This window comes from Hyperolius riggenbachi, chromosome 3 (genome assembly GCF_040937935.1).
Source record: "Hyperolius riggenbachi isolate aHypRig1 chromosome 3, aHypRig1.pri, whole genome shotgun sequence".
Taxonomy (NCBI): domain Eukaryota; kingdom Metazoa; phylum Chordata; class Amphibia; order Anura; family Hyperoliidae; genus Hyperolius; species Hyperolius riggenbachi.
The window spans coordinates 326,823,884-326,843,848 of record NC_090648.1 but is presented as its reverse complement, the minus strand read 5'-3'; the positions used below and the strand labels follow the sequence as shown (position 1 = coordinate 326,843,848).

At 41.9% G+C, this 19,965-nt stretch overlaps 1 protein-coding gene across 4 annotated transcripts in view; it reads right to left on the bottom strand.

Annotated features, from left to right (window-relative positions):
- The window catches only part of CEP290 (centrosomal protein 290), a 272,670-nt gene that overhangs the window by 56,193 nt on the left and 196,512 nt on the right, over positions 1 to 19,965 (bottom strand). For 2 of the 4 annotated variants that reach the window (XM_068276835.1, XM_068276834.1), the window contains exons 43-45: positions 15,125 to 15,248; positions 10,935 to 11,657; positions 9,096 to 9,230 (exon numbers count right to left, since the gene is read on the bottom strand). In XM_068276835.1, the coding sequence (XP_068132936.1) occupies positions 9,096 to 9,230; positions 10,935 to 11,657; positions 15,125 to 15,248 (982 nt within the window). The remainder of the gene's footprint in view (positions 1 to 9,095; positions 9,231 to 10,934; positions 11,658 to 15,124; positions 15,249 to 19,965) is intronic. The other 2 variants (XM_068276837.1, XM_068276838.1) reach the window with 1 other exon arrangement.

The following is a 19,965-nucleotide window of genomic DNA, read 5'->3' as shown; positions in this document are numbered from 1 at the left end:
TGCACTAAATAGGAGTGCAAGGAGCACTTCCCAAGAATAAGCTATACTAAGATAGCAATGGCTGACACTCCAGGTGAGTTCAGCAGGAACAAACCTCAATGACCAGCAAGGAATTCTGGCAGCACAAAGTATTTATACTGCAAGCCATCAAAGGAGGCAGCCAGGCAATTTGCATGACAAGTGTATGCAAATTCCTGACCAGCAGAGCAACTCTGAAACTTGCAAAGTGAAGACAGGTCTCTTTTCCAGAGACCTGTAGCACTCAGACCTAAAGAATGGACAAACAGCTGTCTGCCCGTGCAGACAGCTGAGCAGATCTTTACACTTACAGCTGTAATTGCAGCAAAAGGTGGTTCTACAAAGTAGAACTCAGGGGGCTGAATAATTATGCACACCCCACTTTGCAGTTATTTATTTGTAAAAAATGTTTGGAATCATGTATGATTTTTGTTCCACTTCTCATGTGTACACCACTTTGTATTAGTCTTTCACGTGGAATTCCAATAAAATTGATTCATGTTTGTGGCAGTAATATGACAAAATGTGTAAAACTTCAAGGGGGCCGAATACTTTTGCAAGCAATTGTATATACAGTATATGACATACGAGTAGGAAAAAAAAACTGTAGAACTCATATTCTAGTAAAAGTTACTGTGTGTTTATACATTTTTTTGTACTTTGCAGACTAATAAATGGTCACAAAAACTATAAAAAAAACAGAATTCACATTGAAAGATAAGTATTCACTTAGGTCATTCACAAACTATGTAAAGAATTCAAGTGATTTGTTTTACACTTAATAGGTTGATGAGGATATAAAACCAAGAAGGAATTGGTGCTTAAAACATGAAGAGCCCAGCTTAATTAACAGTGGAAATACTGTAAATCCAGCCGGTTCTCAAGGCTTCATGGAAGGAAGAAAGTAGACAAATTTCCTCAAAAAGAAGTTATATCTTTCAATCTTTTCAAGTCTAAATTACCAGCTCAAACTTTTTCATTATTTTCTTAAGTGGATATGCAAGTGAAATTGTCTGCTTATACTGTAATATTTTGACACCTCAAATATCTTTTAGCACTAGAATATACTGAGTGTCTATATATTTTTCAGGAGGAAACACTGAGCAGTCTTTTGGCTTTGATCCACATCAACTGCACATCTTAAAAAGAGACTTTAACCACTTCCGGATACCGGGTGGTTTGGCTGAACTGTGCTGCGGGGGCTCTTCAGCCCGCAGCACAGATCAGAAATCGTGCAGGGCGATCAGACTTCCCCCCTTTTTTCCCCACTAGGGGGATGTCCTGCTGGGGGGGGTCTGATCGCCGCCGCGCTGCTGTGCCTAGCGGGGGGGGGGGGGGGGGGCTCCTCAAAGCCCCCCTCCGCAGCGCTAGTCCTCCCTCTGCCTCCTTCCCTCCCTCTCCCGTCCCCTGTGTGCGGCGCAGGACGGAAAGCCGTCCTGCGCCGGATAGGATAGGCTTTAGCCTATCAGATGCCGGCGATCCCCGGCCAATCAGAGGCCGGGGATCGCCGATCTCCGTCACGGCGCTGCTGCGCAGCAGCGCCGTATGTATGTAAACAGCGGGGAAGATCTTCCCCGCCTGTTTACATTTACCCTGCGAGCCACGATCGGAGGCTCGCAGGGTGTTCACGGAGACACCCTCCGTGAACTGACATGGAACGGCCGCTCATTCGAGCGGCCGTTTCCATGGAAACCGCTTCAGGATTCAGGGGCGTACATATGCGTACGCAGAATCCTGAAGTGGTTAACCACTTCAGGATTCAGCGTACGCTTAACTACGCCCCTGAATCCTGAAGTGGATTGCATGGCGGCCGTTCCATGTCAGTTCACGGAGGGTGTCTCCGTGAACACCCTGCGAGCCGCCGATCGCGGCTCGCAGGGTAAATGTAAACACGCGGGGAAGATCTTCCCCGGTGTTTACATATATACGGCGCTGCTGCGCAGCAGCGCCGTAGAGGAGATCGGCGATCCCCGGCCTCTGATTGGCCGGGGATCGCCGGCACCTGATAGGCTGAAGCCTGTCCTATCCGGCGCAGGACGGAACTCCGTCCTGCGCAGCTCACCGAGGGAGGGAGAGGGAGGGAAGGAGGCCAGGAAGCGCTGCGGAGGGGGGCTTTGAAGAGCCCCCCCGCAAGCGCAGGCAGCCGGTGGCGATCAGACCCCCCCAGCAGGACATCCCCCTAGTGGGGAAAAAAGGGGGGAAGCCTGATCGCCCTGGCTGCTATCTAATCGGTGCTGCGGGCTGGAGAGCCCACGCAGCACCGAACAGGCAACCCCCCCCCCCCCCCCCGGCACTGAAGTGGGTTAAAGAAACACCAAGCCTTTTCAGTGCTGCTGAGTGGATTTTTAGTCTGGAGGTTCACTTTAACCAATTTATAAAAAGTGAAAGGTATGTTGGTGCTTTAACAATAAAAAATGCAACAAAGGAGTCTGGGCACCAATATAAGAGCAATACCCCACTTCTCAAAGAAAAACATATATTACCTAACTGCATACAGGCATATGAGAAACAGAATACACAGTGTAAACAGTTCTAGAATCTTGTAGATCATAACTAAGCAAGCATGTCCACAAAACATTTAGGTAGCATGTCCCTCTCAAAAAACATAATTAGGTAGCATGTCCCCCCAAACGTCATATTTGAGCAAAATACCCATTTGAACGAAAATACTTAACCCATTCGCGTTCCGTCGTTTTCACTTGAGAAATGTTCACCTCCCATTCATTAGCCTATAACTTTATCACTACTTATCACAATGAACTGATCTATATCTTGTTTTTTCCGCCACCGATTAGGCTTTCTTTGGGGGGTAAATTTTGCTAAGAGCCACTTTACTGTAAATGTATTTTAACAGGAAGAATAAGAAAAAAACGGAAAAAATTCATTATTTCTCAGTTTTCAGCCATTATAGTTTTAAAATAATACATGCCTCCATAATTAAAACTCACGTATTGTATTTGCCCATATGTCCCGGTTATTACACCGTTAAAATTATGTCCCTATCACACTGTATGGCGACAATATTTTATTTGGAAATAAAGGTGCATTTTTTCCGTTTTGCATCTATCACTATTTACAAGTTTAAAATAAAAACAATATAGAAGTATTTCATCTTTACATTGATATTTAAAAAGTTTAGACCCTTATGAAAATATTTACATGTTTTTTATTTTTTATTTTATTGTAATGTTTTTTTTTTTTATATTAAACATTTTATTTGGGTAGTTTTGGGAGGGTGGGATGTAAACATGTGATTTATAATGTAAATGTGTGTTTGAATTTAATTTTTTTTACTTTTAGTTGTAGTTTTACTTTTTGGCCACAAGATGGCGGCCATGAGTTTGTTTACATGACGTCACTCTAAGCGTAACAAACGTTTAGAGCGACGTATGGGGTACGTTACAGCCAGAAAAAGCGAAGCTTCCGAGAGAAGCTGTCGCTTTTTCAGCGGGGGAGAGGAATCAGTGATCGGGCACCATAGCCCGATACACTAATTGCCTGGCTAACGAACCGCGGCCGGGAGCGCGTGTGCACGCGCGCGATCGGCCGCGGGAGCGCGCATGGTTCCTGGACGTAGTTTTTACGTCCAGAAACCAAAATAGGTTAAAGAGGAACTCCAGCCTAAACAAACATACTGTCATTAAGTTACATTAGTTATGTTAATTAAAATAGATAGGTAATATAATCTCTTACCCACACTGTTTTAAAAGAACAGGCAAATGTTTGATTTCATGATGGCAGCCATCTTTTTGGTTGAAAGGAGGTGACAGGGAGCATGAGACACAGTTCCAACTTTCCTGTGTCCGGAGCACCTCTCCCAGTTGCTAGGCAACGTGAATAACAACATAGGAAATCCCATCATGCTCTGCACAGCTTCAGGGAAAAAAAGCCCAGGCTTTTTTACTTTGATGGGTGGTGCTTAGCTAAAAATTCTGCTGAGTAGATTTTTAGTCCAGAGGTTCACTTTAATGAATGGGCAAATTGCACTGTGTGCCTCCAAATCATTAATATTCAGGGGTGCCAAAAACACCTATCTGTCCAGCACATTCATATTCTGCAATGCCACCTTTCAGTACAAAACCTATATAATATGTTAATGTTGGGGGATGCAGCAGTACATATCACTATGGATTGCTCAAGACCATCATCATCATAATTGACAGCCTCAGGATTAGGATTACCATTTAGTCCTGGAGAATGTTCTGGGTATCACTGCAAAGTATTTGGGGCATGGGCACTGAATATGTAATGTTACCAATGTCACTGTTGCGAAGTGCTGCAGTGGTCTCTCTACGGCTGCTGTCCCCAGTGGGATGTATAACATCATGTGATCTGACTAATGACACAACACAGCAAGAGCATATCCGACCCCTCATTAACCCATTCGCGTTCCGTCGTTTTCAAGTGAGAAATGTTCACCTCCCATTCATTAGCCTATAACTTTATCACTACTTATCACAATGAACTGATCTATATCTTGTTTTTTCCGCCACCAATTAGGCTTTCTTTGGGGGGTACATTTTGCTAAGAGCCACTTTACTGTAAATGCATTTTAACAGGAAGAATAAGAAAAAAATGAAAAAATTCATTATTTCTCAGTTTTCAGCCATTATAGTTTTAAAATAATACATGCCTCCATAATTAAAACTCACGTATTGTATTTGCCCATATGTCCCGGTTATTACACCGTTAAAATTATGTCCCTATCACAATGTATGGCGACAATATTTTATTTGGAAATAAAGGTGCATTTTTTCCGGTTTGCATCTATCACTATTTACAAGTTTAAAATAAAAAAAATATAGAAATATTTCATCTTTACATTGATATTTAAAAAGTTTAGACCCTTAGGTAAATATTTACATGTTTTTTTTTTTTATTGTAATGTTTTTTTTTATAGTAAACATTTTATTTGGGTAGTTTTGGGAGGGTGGGAGGTAAACAATAGATTTATAATGTAAATGTTTGTTAATTTTTATTTTTTTTTACTTTCAGTTGTAGTATTACTTTTTGGCCACAAGATGGCGGCCATGAGTTTGTTTACATGACGTCACTCTAAGCGTAACACACGCTTAGAGCGACGCATGGTGGAGGTGACAGCCAGAAAAAGCACAGCTTCCGAGAGAAGCTGTCGCTTTTTCAGCGGGGGAGAGCAATCAGTGATCGGGCACCATAGCCCGATTCACTGATTGCCTGGCTACCGAATCCGCGGCCGGGAGTGCGCGTGCACGCGCGCGATCGGTTGCGGTAGCGCGCATGGTTCCTGGACGTAGATTCTACGTCCAGGAACCAAAATAGGTTAATGAAAGAGAGCTTCAGCATTACAATACAAACGTATTTCCCGCGGGGACGCAGCAGAACAAGGTCTTTATCCCCAAGAAATCCTGTGGGAAAATTTCACGACTTTCCAGGTCGTGAATTATGCTGCCCAGGGGGGGGGGGGGGGGGGGAGGAGGATACAGGAGAAGAGCTTTCGGCTGTAGCTCTGCCTCCAGTACAGTCAATCTCCACACTGATCGCTGCCTCTCCCTGCCCCTCTCAGTGAAAGAAAACTGAGAGGGGCAAGGAGAGGCGGAGATCAGCGGAGGTGGACGTGGGCAGAGGCAGAGCTACTGCACAAATCTCTGCTTCTACCCGGAAGGAGCCCAGAATATTGCCCTGGGGATTTTGGGGGGTAATAAGACCTTGTTCTGCTGCGTCCCTGCGGCAAATCAGTTTGGATTATAATGCTGAAGCTGCCTGGTTCACATTGAGTGCTTTACCGCAATTTCATTTCCGTCCACGATTCAGCAGCCCAAATCTCGTAATTTGCCATGATTCAACGAGATTTGCACTTGTGATTCCTGGTCAATAAAATGAGAATCACAGAGCAATCGCCCCCAAAACGCTGTATGCAGTGCGTTTGCGATTAATCCAAATCTCTGCAGTGTGAATGTATCCATAGGGATACATTGTAGTAGCACTTTGCTGATCACCGGCGATCAGCAAAGCGCTGAAAAATCTCCCCAATGTGAACCAGACCTAAGAGCAGTCCTCAGTGGGAGGGGCTTACGCTCACTGCTAGGTGCAAGTTTTCACAGAAATCAACAGACTTCACTACCTAAAAGGAGACATAACTTATTTTCTGGCACAAACATGTGAAGTACACGCACGCATGCACGCACGCACACACACTCACACACACACACTCACACACACACACACTCACACACACTCAGGATAAAAAGCTGAAATAATATTTACCAACTCCCTGTTCTGCATATACTACACCTCAAAATTGTTTTTTTTTCTTTTTAGACATCTTTAATGTACAGCCAAACGTTTATTAGTGATTATCCACAGTACTCTGTGGTTTTATTGCGGTTTCCCTATTGAAGTCTGCCCTCGTGTCCTTCAGTGGCACTAGCAACACAATCTTGCCAGTAGGGGACACTGAAAGCTCTGAAATGTGTTATTTTGAAGCTTACTGCAAATTTGAAAACTCTGCCAGATTTTTATTATTTTTTTTCCCCCTGAATATTTCTTTATGCTCATTATGGTTTGGATGTTAGATTTTTTTTTATGTCAATTCCACTGGCTCAAAAGGATCTTTAAAGTTACTTAGGCTTTGTTTGATAGTTATGGGTAGGCAATAATCAGATTAACAGGGTGATAAAAACTCAGCCCAAAATACTACATCAAATGATATCATGCTGAAAAGCAGTGGTTAGGTCCATTGATTTATAAACAGATAATCAGACAGACTATATATACGACACCCAGCAAAAACTTGGAGTGAATTCTGTAAAACTCGTCAAATATTCAATTGGGCCAGGATCAGACCACAATGAGAACTGGGAAAGGTAAGTGAATTTTCAGTTCCTCGACTGTAGTATTGTAACCTAGTAAAAACAAATGTTTTTCTAATCCTGTAAAGCAGGGGTGTCAAACTCAATCACGTAAAGGGTCAAAATCTAAAACATAGTCTAAGTTTCAGTCCAAATTTTTTATCAGGATTTAACATTTATTGAACAGTCTCCAATGGAGTGGCCTAACTGTACAACCATGGGGAGGGGGGGGCTTCTCCTCCCCCCTCTGCAGAGTAGCGCAGCAGAGTAGTTTGGTACTTATCTGATCCAGCATTGCTTTAGGTCTCCTCTGATTGTCCTGACTGCCACGCGCTCCTTTAATGTATGTATGCCAAATATAGATTGAAAACTGGAGGTATGGAAGCACAGAGCGTGTGACTGCTGGAAAGAACAGAAGAGACACGATGCATTGCTGGAACAGGAAAATAATGTTCAGCTTGGCTGCGATACTCTTGTAAGTGAGGAGATGGTATTGGGGCGATGGGGAGAAGGTGTGTGTGTTTTACCAGCCACATGGCTGGTTGTGGAGGAGAAGGAGTGTGTTGTAATTCTGTTACTGCTTACAATGATACACATTTGAAACTCTTGAGGGGACATAAAATGGCATGGAGGGCCGCATTCAGCCTGTGAGCCTTGAGTTTGACACCTGTGCTGTAAAGGAACATAGTAACAGAGCTTGTTTGCTTATTTTTGCATGTGTAAAGCCTCCTAAAATTAGCTTATGTCAAATAAATCATTTTTAAAGTATCTGGTCAGAAGCCCAGATTCTGTCCACTTCCTGCACCACAGACTATCCATGCTGCAGGCTGCAATCTTCTCAGAAAGCCTATTCTGTGTCTACCCTCTCACAGTCTGAACAGCAGGATGATGTAATCCAGGTGGCAGCAGCTCCACCCACAGATTTAAAAAAAATACTCTCTGTATTCAAAGCTTCAGTGTATGTGATCACATTCTACAGGCAGTATTATGCAGAAGCAATGTTCACACAGGTTTCCCACAAGAAAAGGAAGTCTTGTTCCACACAAAAATGTAATATTTGAGCAATCTGATTAATAAGCTAGTAAACGGGATGTTTTGATCTTTAACTTGGGAGGGGTTTTACCAAAATAAGGACTCATCCAGCCTGGAGTTGCCTTTGATAATTCAGCTCAAAATACAATACACATCAGGCACTATGTAGGGAACACACTGATGTGTACTAATTTAGCGCCATACTCTGGCACAGTGGGGCCAATTTAATGAGGGCAGGAGCAGGGAAAACTGGAACAAAAAATGGAACAGCTGCCCAGAGCAACCAATTAGAATTCTGATTGACTACTGTACAGCTGCTCCACTTTTGCTTTAGTTTTACTGATACCTTGACAAATTAGCTTCAGTGATCCATCAAAAGTGTCACCCACTATGCTAGCCCTCTCTGTCACCTGCTTAAGTAGCAAGAGCCTCATCAAGCATCTTATGACAGCACAACCATTTACAATCAGACTATGGAAATCAAAGCTGACTTCCTTAACAGTTACTGACTTGTAATAAGATCAGTTAATGAAAATTGCCATATACAGGTAGTCCCCCGCTTAACGAATCGATAGGGACTGCAGGCCCATTCTTAACCTGAATCCATTCTTAAGTTGGAACACTTCGCCATCTCTGTCCACTGTACCACCTTTGCCTCCATGAGCCTCCTTGTGTCCCCCTGTGCCTGCTTTGTTTCCAAGTGCCTGCTTTGTGTCACTCTGTGCCTGCTTTCCCTGTGCTTGCTTTCCAACCCCTGTGCCCGCTTTCTGTCCCCCTGCACCTCCAGTGCTGTTCTCACCTTCCAGCCAAAGTCCAATGCTAAGTGTCTATCCATGCCACCTCCTGCTCCCTCTAGTACTGATCTTCTGCATGTTTTGTGACAAACAGGAAGCGGTACTAGAACAAGCAGAAGGTGAACCGAAGAGGACACAAAACATTGGACTTGGCTGCTAGGTGAGAAATACACTGCTTTTGCTGCAGGGGAGTTCTGCAGGGGCAAGGGGGAAGTTTGAAGCTCCTCCTTCATACTTCCCCATAAATGACGGCATGGGAGAGGATTGGACCGTTCACATTAGTGGGTTTTTCATATGTCCGGCTTTCCTAACTTGGGTATTACCTGTACACTTTGATAAATAAGTCTATATTATATGTTTTATATTTAGCATAAAAAACATGTCATCCATTCTAATAAAACAATTAATTGGTCACAGATCATACCTTTAACCGCGGTAAGTCTTTATTTGCTTGTTGTAATTGAAATTGCAGTTCCACAATCTCAGCAGACAGTCTCAGGTTCTCTTTTTGGAGATCTGTTTCTCTGGATGTCTGGTCTTCGGATCCTATACCTGATGTCTATTGGGGAAACAGCAAGAGACTCTCATACAATGAAACAGACTTGTGCAGTTTGTCCTGGCACAAAATGTACACACTCTACATATATGAAGGCTCTACCTTGAAGTGGTATTAAACTCTAAAAAATGAAAATCTAAAAAACAACAACACTGTATTGTGATAATTAAAGTAATATCTACATTATAAGACCCTGCCTTACAATCATTTTTATTAATTGTTAAGGTGTAAAAAACATTTTACACTGGTTATTTCTTGCCTTTGCAGGCAACAGAGGAAGATGCTGTTATCCTAATTGTGCTACTGATAAAATATGAATTCAGGCACTGCACTGAGGAAGGATCATCAAGCAGGGCCACCCAGATAAAGCCTTCCCAGGAGGCAGCAGGAATGCTCTTCTTTGTAGTTTAAAAACAAAACCAATACACTCTTTCCTCATTGCAGTGACTATTGACACAAGAAAAAGTATCCATATGGGCAATAGTACAACAATATCTCACTGAAGCCTCCAATGTGTCAAGCAGCTCCACATGTCACATATATAAATCAATAGTCCATGCATAAATATATGAGAGAGATGTACATCACTTAGATTTAAAGAGAAACCGTAACCAAGAATTGAACTTTATCCCAATCAGTAGCGGATACCCCCTTTCCCACGAGAAATCTTTACCTTTTCTAAAACAGATCAGGCCCACAAAATGTTGCCATATGATATATGATACGCCATATGATACATTTCAGAATATAAATCAGGGAGAGGAAATATTTTACAAAGGGCAAACACTGACTAAATGATTTATACATAATTATTGTATTAAACACTTTTTTTCATTATGTTATTTTCACTGGAGTTCCTCTTTAAAGTACCAGTGCCTTCAGATAATAATCCAGGGCTGTTCAAAGAAATTTTGAATTCAACATGACAACTGTCACTTCTCCAGAAGGTAATGTGAAAGAGGGAACATTCCCTTTTAAATACGCTGACCCCTGCCTAAGCTAATTACATTTCCGCTCACCGGCGGTATCATATGTGCTCTAAACTAACTTCCGCTTGGTAGTTGGATTATTATTGGAGGGCGCTGATACTTTAAATCTAAGTGATGTGCATGGTCCATTACCCATTCTCTCTCTCATATATTTATGCATGGACTATTGATTTATATATGTGACATGTGGAGCTGCTTACCCTTTTATGATTTTTAAATAATTTGAATTGTTCTTATAATTCTTTTGGGATAGATTCCCCAATAAAATTTGATTATGTAACACATTGGAGGCTTCAGTGAGATATTGTTGTACTATTGCCCATATGGATGCTTTTTCTTGTGTCAATGTTTAGTATATCCATGGCAGCTGCCCCAGCAAGGGGTGTTTTGCTCTTTGTTTTTCACATCAGTGCATTGACTGTGACTATATCTTGTAAGCAGCCTCTTCCTATATTGCTGGCAAAGGCAAGAAATAACCTGTGTAAAATGAACATTGTCATTTTTTTACACTTGAAAAATTAAAAAAATATTAAGACGAAGGGTTTTACAGATATTACTTTAACACAATACAGTGTTTTTTTTCTAGATTTTCATTATTTTGAGTTTAATATCACTTTAAATACACTAACCTACTACACTCTTCTAGGAATAAACTACAAAGCCTAGTGGAGCAAATGTAATACTGTAGGGAATTATGGGTAATGTGATAGTTTCACACCTGCAGCAAAGTACTGTTTTCTGAACATGGATCCAATCTATGACAAGAGGTCTGAACATCATTCTCCTTTACACCATCTGCTTCAGAAGCTGCATTTGTATTGTGATGCCCATCGCAGTGCTCTTGGTATTCATCTATTTCTTGAATTGTACCAGCTTTGCTGGTATGAGCTGATGTTGCTGCACAGTTATTTTGGCCATCATTGTCATCTATGAACAGCTGCTCTCCGGTAACTTGTGTAGTTTCTATACATGACGCATCATCCAGCCCAGTGGTGGCAATTGTGCTGTCAGAAGGAGGGACGTCACAGGGATTTGGAGAAGCTGTTGCACTACACACTGATGGGTCACATGATGTTAGTGAGGTCTCTCTGCTGACTGCAGCTGGTGTGGCGCTTGGCTGTGTAGTCACAACTGGAGTATTAGAACTTGCGGCATTGTCCGCTGTGGTCTGCTGAAATTCTTCCCCTTTGCTTGTAGCATTTCCTCTACCTCCTGTAAACACTTCGGAGATGTCTCCCTTCTCTCCTGCTTCTATCTCATGAGTTGATTCATCGAATACAGGCTTCAAAACCTCATTGTTGTTGTTTGTTTCCAACAATACAGTTTTAGCTTCCTTTGATTTTTTTAAAAGGCTCCTCTTTTTATTTGGAAATACTATGTTCCGTGGCTTATTATTACTGGCTTCAAATGACAAAAGTTCAAAATGTTCCACTGCATCATACTGATGGGAGACATGCAGCATTGTATACAAACAAAAGAGACGTTAGATAGAATTGTACACTTGAGGGTTTCTCGCTAGAAGGTGTTCAATGGTGTTCAACATAATAGCTACAACTGGAAAGCAGGAAGCATTGCAATATACTGTAGATTACAGGTGTAGGCTAATGTGTTAACTAGTTCAAACAACATAATGGATTACTCAAGCAATATTATATAGAACACAATGCAGTACAGTTCAAGTAGCGTGGTAACACTTGCATCTTTATTGTGAAGATGTGGAACATATTCCATTATTCCCGCAAGGTAGTGAATTGTGGATAATATAAAACAAAACGCAAATGTTAACCACTTCACATCTAGACCCATAGAAACAAATATGCATATGAAATTGTCGTCATATGTTCATACAGATAGCTTTCATAAATGGGAGAGCCCTAATGGCAGCAATCTTAAGTCTGTATCAAGCATCTTATTTCACTTGCACAGCACACTCGCTCTTATTTATAGATGAACCCGGGTGTCTCAGGGTCATGGAGTGGAAATGAGGCCTGTCCTTGGATTCTCATTTCTATTTATTTTGGGAGTGTCATCCTTTGGTGATACCTGGGGTATGCTCCTGCATACACTGCATGAAATGGATTTCACACTTGATCCTCTACTATATTATATCTACTTTCCTAAAGGGAAATTCCACTTTTATAATAAAATTGCCAGCAACCTAGATTGGTGCCACACAAGTCTTTCAATTTTAAATCCAATTTCACAAAAAAAAAATGTTCTGTCTACTCTGTCCTACACCCCCCTTCCCCCCCAAACAACTCCTTCTCTTAGCTATGTAACTCTCAACCACTCCATTGCCTAGGAGGTCCTCAATTTTGGGGTTCATATGAAACCAGCTTAGGAGTGGACCTTTACAATCCTTCTCGCCACTTTGGAACCCATCATTCTGTTCTGTGCTCTTCACGGCATCATATGTCGTACCTATACACCCCACTGATAAAAAGACTGGGAGAGGGAGATCAGTAGTTGCAGGAGCCATGCCTCCCCTCCAAAGAGCTGCAAAGGAAGGGACTGACAGCAAGAGACAGGGTTGCTGTGTCAATCTTGCCCTTTTCCAGATGATAATGAAGGTCCAGCCGGAAGCCCAGAGTGATGGCATTACTGGAGCTTCAAGAGTCCATGAAGTTGTCCTGGGTGTATGGGACAAACTTCATTAGTAAAGGTAGGGGCCCACAAGCAGTTCTGCATTAGGAGTACAGACTTCACCTTTCACCCTATTGCATGAGTAATTAGCTGGTCAATGTAGCAGGCATAGTTTCTTATTTTCAACACCTGCACTAATATATTCATTGACATCATTCTTTGACACTCCTATACTCCAGCTTCTGTTAAAAGCAGTGCAGAAGGGCTGTTCCATATGCACATTAAAGTAAGCAAGCAAGCTATAATGTTGCTTGCCATTATCATTGCAATATATAGAACTGAACCAAATAGACTTTTTTTTCTTCTAACAAAATTGCAATTTTCCTTCAAGGTGTTTTCCAGTTCGCTGTGGTTTCCAACAACTCAAAAGACTCACATCCCATATTTCATCTGAATCCAAATGACTGGTAACCCGGAGTTTGTCACAAACCCTTCATTCCTTTATACTTGATAAACAAGTAATGGGTCGGATTAATGATGTTTGGCTACTGTGGGAGTCATTCTTCCCGGACCTGAGATTCTCTCAGAATCCATCCATTGAAGGCTTTTTCCGAGCATTTCCCTTAACCCCCCCCCCCCCCCCCCGGTGGTATTAAAGTTTAGCTCGGGTTACTTTTGACAATTAGCGGTAACCCCGAGCTACACTAGTGGAGATCACTAGGAGGGCCTTATGCAGAGTGTACAGTAGAGTTTTAGCATCACTCACCTCCCCAAGGTCCAGCACCAGCTGCCGTATTCTCAGCATGTGGCAAGATCTCAGGGAGGTGAGTGATCTAGGGGCTTTGCTGCACAATCTGCATAGAGGATATGGGGGGTGGGGGGCTCTGGTGACCTATACCAAATGGGGTGGGGTACTTCCTAACTATCTAACTAAGGGAGAGGGGAGCATTCTATAGTTACCTACACTGGGGGAGGGGGGGGCGATTGGCACTCTCTGGCTACCTATAATGGGGGAGCAATTTCTGGCTACATAAACTGGAGTAGTGGGGGGGGGGGGGTACGGCCTGGCTACCTATCTTTTTGGGACCTCAATGGCTATTTATACTGGAGCATTTCTGGCTACTCATAACAGGGGGGGGGGGGGGGGGCTACACTAGTCACTCTCTGGCTGCCTATACTTAATGGTCTGATTCTTTCCAGAGAAAACATTGTACCACTTTTAGAAATTTAAATCTGGAAAAAAAAATCATACCGCTAAGGAGGTTAATTGCATGTTGCATGGGATCCAACTTTTATACCTGTTTTGGCTAGGATATCATTATGCAGGTTCTTTATCTTTGTTTCATAGTGCTTTGAATACCCTTTTTATTTATTTTAATTCTATGGCGTTACTATGATTATTTCCTTTTCATAAAAAGGCTCTGGATAATCTGAAGACACTAAAACTAAACCCTGTAGGAAGGCCTGAGTGTTAGGGTGGTGTGACGGCATATGGCAATGTCATTAATTTGATGCTTACAAACAGGTAAACCCAGGTAACTGAAGCATTGTGAATTCTACACTTCCCGTGAGACTGAGATGATGCTGTTTATAATGCAAATTCCCTGTTTGTATCCTAAGGCTAGGTTTCCATTTGTGCGGCGGCATGCGTCTTGCGAGACGCGATGCCGGCACAGATGTTGCCTCTCGCAGCCGAATCCCTCTAGCCGTGCTATGCGCGGCTATGGGATTCGGACAGCTAAGCACAAATTTATGCTGCAGGGCCTCAGATTTTTCCTCGGCCACGAATTCGGATGGCTCTCATAGACTTCTATAGGCTGCTGAAATCCATCCGAATTCGTGGGCGGGGAATCGGCCTGGATTCGCAGCAGTGGAAACCCGGCCTAAACTAAAACCACTGATTGATGTACACTAGCCTTTATCTTATGATCCGATCTATTCTGGTAATCTGACTGGAACAACATTTACACTTTAGCACAAAACCCTTGTCAGTCAACCACATGCTAATTTCCCATTGCTTCAAATCATGGTCCTTATCAACTAAGCCCAACATCATTCTTACGGAAAAAATATAAGAATTTAGGTAGACTGAATGGGATTGTGGTCACATGTGTGGCACCCTTGGGGGGGAAAATGAGAAATGAAAAGATACTGTAGCTAGACAGGGTAGTTCTTTTTATTACACATCTATTAGCAAACCATTAAATTGCTCAGCGTGAGCTACAGAGAGCTACTGGACACGAAAGGCAGTTCATATATAAAGTAAGCAGCTGCTGTAGGTGATATTTCATGACAGCTGGCTCAAGTAATGAAGAGCATACTTACAGAAGGCCTGGACACGTTTTCCCTTGAGAGCTGATGTTCCAGTGCCTGAAGCTTTTCTTGCAAATTTCGATTTTTTAAGTGCAATTCATCTACCACAGAATCACGCGGTAAGGCCTGCTTTGTTCTGTCAACACATAAGAAGAAAGAAAGAGGAAAGGGATACTATTTCTGATAAGAAATGTGATTCCTCTATTATGTTCTTTGCCACAGTGACACAATAAAGTTCATATATTCCTTTAAACTCTCAGCCGACTTGGTAACGTGAATAATGAAGTGCAGCACTCTCCCCCCTGCTGGTACGTGCCACTTCCATACAAGGTTAATAATAATACATTTTCCCTGCTTGCATGCAGAGGTTAGACCTCCCCAACCAAATTATTACATTGTGCATCCAAGTGTAATGCCTCTAATTATTTCAAGAATCTGTGGTAGCCTCTATTCTTGAGACATTAACCTAGCAAATTAATTCCAGTGATGCATTAAAGCTGTTATTCTTAAGCCCATTACAACAAGAAAGGTTGATTTTTCACAATGTGTCTTGCGTGTGCAGTGACTTTACAGGGTGGATTGATGGGAAGGTTACACAATAGCCAAATGAATGGTGTGACTTCTGCTTAGCAAAACTGCATTACATACAATTCTATTTTAGTTTTTTTCCTCTTTATGAGATTTAACAGTATAATAAATCCAATGGAGTTGTCAAAATATAGATAGCCGAGTACCCTTTAACAGGATTTTTTGCTTTTTATAATAGAATAAGAGCAACATTTCTTCTCTGGCTCAGACTGTTTCTTTAAGTTTCTGATAAGCAATGAGGACTTTACTTGCTGCTGTGTGCTGGTTTATACCGAACGTGCTGCATCAGCATATCTATTGCCAGTTGGATGCAGTGCAATTCAGTGCAAAGGCAATGCATCTATGGCAACGCACTGCTGCATGCTTTTGCAGCGCACAGTGCGTGCATTGCAATTCTACTGAAAAAAGGCACAGAATCTTCACAAAAATAAATTTGCTGACGTAGTGCATTCTCTATAAATCAAGTCTTAATGGGTACCCGAGGTGACATGTGACATGATGAGATAAGCATGTATATGCACAGTGCAAAATATATTAACCACTTCCCAACTGAGGGGTTTTACCCCCTGACCACCAGAGCAATTTTCACCTTTCAGCGCTCCTTCCATTCATTCGTCTATAATTTTATCATTACTTATTGCAATGAAATGAACTATATCTTGTTTTTTTCGCCACCAATTAGGCTTTCTTTAGGTGGGACATTATGCCAAGAATAATTTTATTCTAAATGTGTTTTAATGGGAAAATAGGAAAAAATGTGGGAAAAAATTTATTATTTTTCAGGTTTCGGCCTTTATAGTTTTTAAATAATGCATGCTACTGTAATTAAAACCCATTAAATGTATATGCCTATTTATCCCGGTTATAAAACCGTTTAAATTATGTCCCTATCACAATGTTTGCCGCTAATATTTTAATTGGAAATAAAGGTGCATTTTTTTCAGTTTTGCGTCCATCCCTAATTACAAGCCCATAGTTTATAAAGTAACAGTGTTCTACCCTCTTGACATAAATATTTAAAAAGTTCAGTCCCTAAGGTAACTATTTATGTATTTTTTTTAAATTGTAAATTTTTTATTTTTTTTTTAATTACAAAAAAAAAAAAAAATGGGGAGTGTGGGAGGTAAGGAGTTAATTTTTTGTGTAAAACTAGTTTATTTGTGTGCAAAAAATGCTTAGGGTGTAGTTTTACTATTTGGCCACAAGATGGCAACAGTAACTTTTTGTTTCATGCGACCTGCAAGCGTCCTTCCGGACACTTGCAGGAAGTAGAAAGAGGCTGGGAGTTTGTTATTGCTCACAATGATCGCGCTGCTCAGCCGAGCGGCAGCGGATCATTGCGGGGCTTAGATCAACAAACGGGAATGGATTTTCCCGTTCGTTGATCTCTGGGCGAGCGGGCGGCGGCGTGTTTACTAGCGGCGGGCGGCGTGTTTACGAGCGGGAGCGCGGGCAGCGGCGGGAGTGCGCAAAGTACGGATTTCTCTGTCCCTGGGGGTTAAAGGATGGAAAAAGGGACGGAGAAATCCGTACGGGCGGGGGTAAAGTGGTTAATAACCAGGTTGTTTTACTTGTTTTAATTTGCTGCCTAAGACAGTTAATTTTTAGGCATGGAAGTGACCGTGTCTGCCTTGTTGGTACCTTGTCGGGAATATAGTACACATTGCTGATAAGCAAATTACAACCATAAAAGTTTTTGTGGTAGAATACAACTTCTGAGAGCATAGGGAGATATACAAAGGTCAATAGTCTATGTATTTTCATTTAGAGACACTTAATAGGCAGCCACTAAGCAGAGACAACAAAACATTCATCTACTTTGTAAATGTTTAAATAAAATAAAACCATGCGGTATAAAAAGAGTAAGAGGATAAATACAATTTTTTATCTCATCAGTTTATTTTCACCTCAGGTTCACTTTAAAGTGTACCTGAGCTCTAGTCTGGATGACTTTTTAAAAGACAAACAAAATCTCTTTTTAGCAGTTAGCCATTTGCTTTTATTTTGTCTCTGTACAGTCCCGTTCTTCAAATATTTTTCTATTCTAGTTGTCAGTTCACTATAGTAACCTCTGAACCTGTTCTCATTCCTCTTGTTACCGTCTAATGTAAATAGTTTGATCTCAGAGGCAAAGGTTTAGGGTCCATACACATCATCCAATATTCACTCCCATTTGATTAACCATCCATGCATTGATCAGGAGTGAACGCTTCATCTGACTGATAAGAATCACCAGAGAGGCTACTGCTTTTCTTGGTTAACAATCATACATGCTGGAAAATATTTACTGGTCCTCCACACAATGCACATACATTTTTAATATATTTCAGTATGAAATCTATTAAAACATTTATAGAACCGCAGCATTGCAGTTCAATGCAGAGCAACACTATGGACTGTCGATCTGCCGCAACTCCCGACACAACACAGATTGATATCTTCTGTCCAGTATGATCCACTAATTATATCGACTTTGGTGAAAATCGATCCAGTGATCAATCGGGCCAGCAATGTATCTATTTGTACAGATAAATGTAAATAAATAATTGTATCTATTTGTATAGTACAGTAAAAAAGTCCAGGTCAGCACACCTTTTTCAAGAAAAGAATTTTCTCAGTTTATTGCTCCATAAGCACGTGAAAACTTGACAATTGTTTCGGGGCCACGGCGGGTCCCCTTCTTCAGAAAGTGCAAGTGTATAGTAGATACATGTATCTATTTGTATAGAAAAAGTGGGATCAGCGCATCACCAGGCCGCCTCTGGATGGCCTCAGCTCAGAGATGCGCTGAGCCCCCCCAGGAACTACAAAACGCACCTTGAACCCAAACAGAGGCTCTGCATATACACCAAAGAAAAACTATCAAGTGGGAGCAGCTGACCAGAATTAAATCAAACATAGCAAAGAAATGAACAGCGCTACTTAAAAACAGATGAGTGCTTACCTGCAAAAAAGTGCACACCCCACTCATGGGATTCAAATACACAATGAGCACACACATGACCTGTCTACCACTTGGAGGATGTTAGTTTCACTAACAATTTGCAATTTGTTAGGTACTTGTCCCTCCCACTGTCGTAGAAGTCTTTCCTCCATGGGAGGGGACCTAACACTAACTAAAACCTACCTATGCATATGCATAGCCTGGGCGCGCTACCAGTAAATTTAAATTTAAGAATTGCGCAGAAAAAGTGGGATCAGCGCATCACCAGGCCGCCTCTGGATGGCCTCAGCTCAGAGATGCGCTGAGCCCCCCCAGGAACTACAAAACGCACCTTGAACCCAAACAGAGGCTCTGCATATACACCAAAGAAAAACTATCAAGTGGGAGCAGCTGACCAGAATTAAATCAAACATAGCAAAGAAATGAACAGCGCTACTTAAAAACAGATGAGTGCTTACCTGCAAAAAAGTGCACACCCCACTCATGGGATTCAAATACACAATGAGCACACACATGACCTGTCTACCACTTGGAGGATGTTAGTTTCACTAACAATTTGCAATTTGTTAGGTACTTGTCCCTCCCACTGTCGTAGAAGTCTTTCCTCCATGGGAGGGGACCTAACACTAACTAAAACCTACCTATGCATATGCATAGCCTGGGCGCGCTACCAGTAAATTTAAATTTAAGAATTGCGCAGAAAAAGTGGGATCAGCGCATCACCAGGCCGCCTCTGGATGGCCTCAGCTCAGAGATGCGCTGAGCCCCCCCAGGAACTACAAAACGCACCTTGAACCCAAACAGAGGCTCTGCATATACACCAAAGAAAAACTATCAAGTGGGAGCCTAGCTGACCAGAATTAAATCAAACATAGCAAAGAAATGAACAGCGCTACTTAAAAACAGATGAGTGCTTACCTGCAAAAAAGTGCACACCCCACTCATGGGATTCAAATACACAATGAGCACACACATGACCTGTCTACCACTTGGAGGATGTTAGTTTCACTAACAATTTGCAATTTGTTAGGTACTTGTCCCTCCCACTGTCGTAGAAGTCTTTCCTCCATGGGAGGGGACTTAACACTAACTAAAACCTACCTATGCATATGCATAGCCTGGGCGCGCTACCAGTAAATTTAAATTTAAGAATTGTGCAGAAAAAGTGGGATCAGCGCATCACCAGGCCGCCTCTGGATGGCCTCAGCTCAGAGATGCGCTGAGCCCCCCCAGGAACTACAAAACGCACCTTGAACCCAAACAGAGGCTCTGCATATACACCAAAGAAAAACTATCAAGTGGGAGCTCCCACTTGATAGTT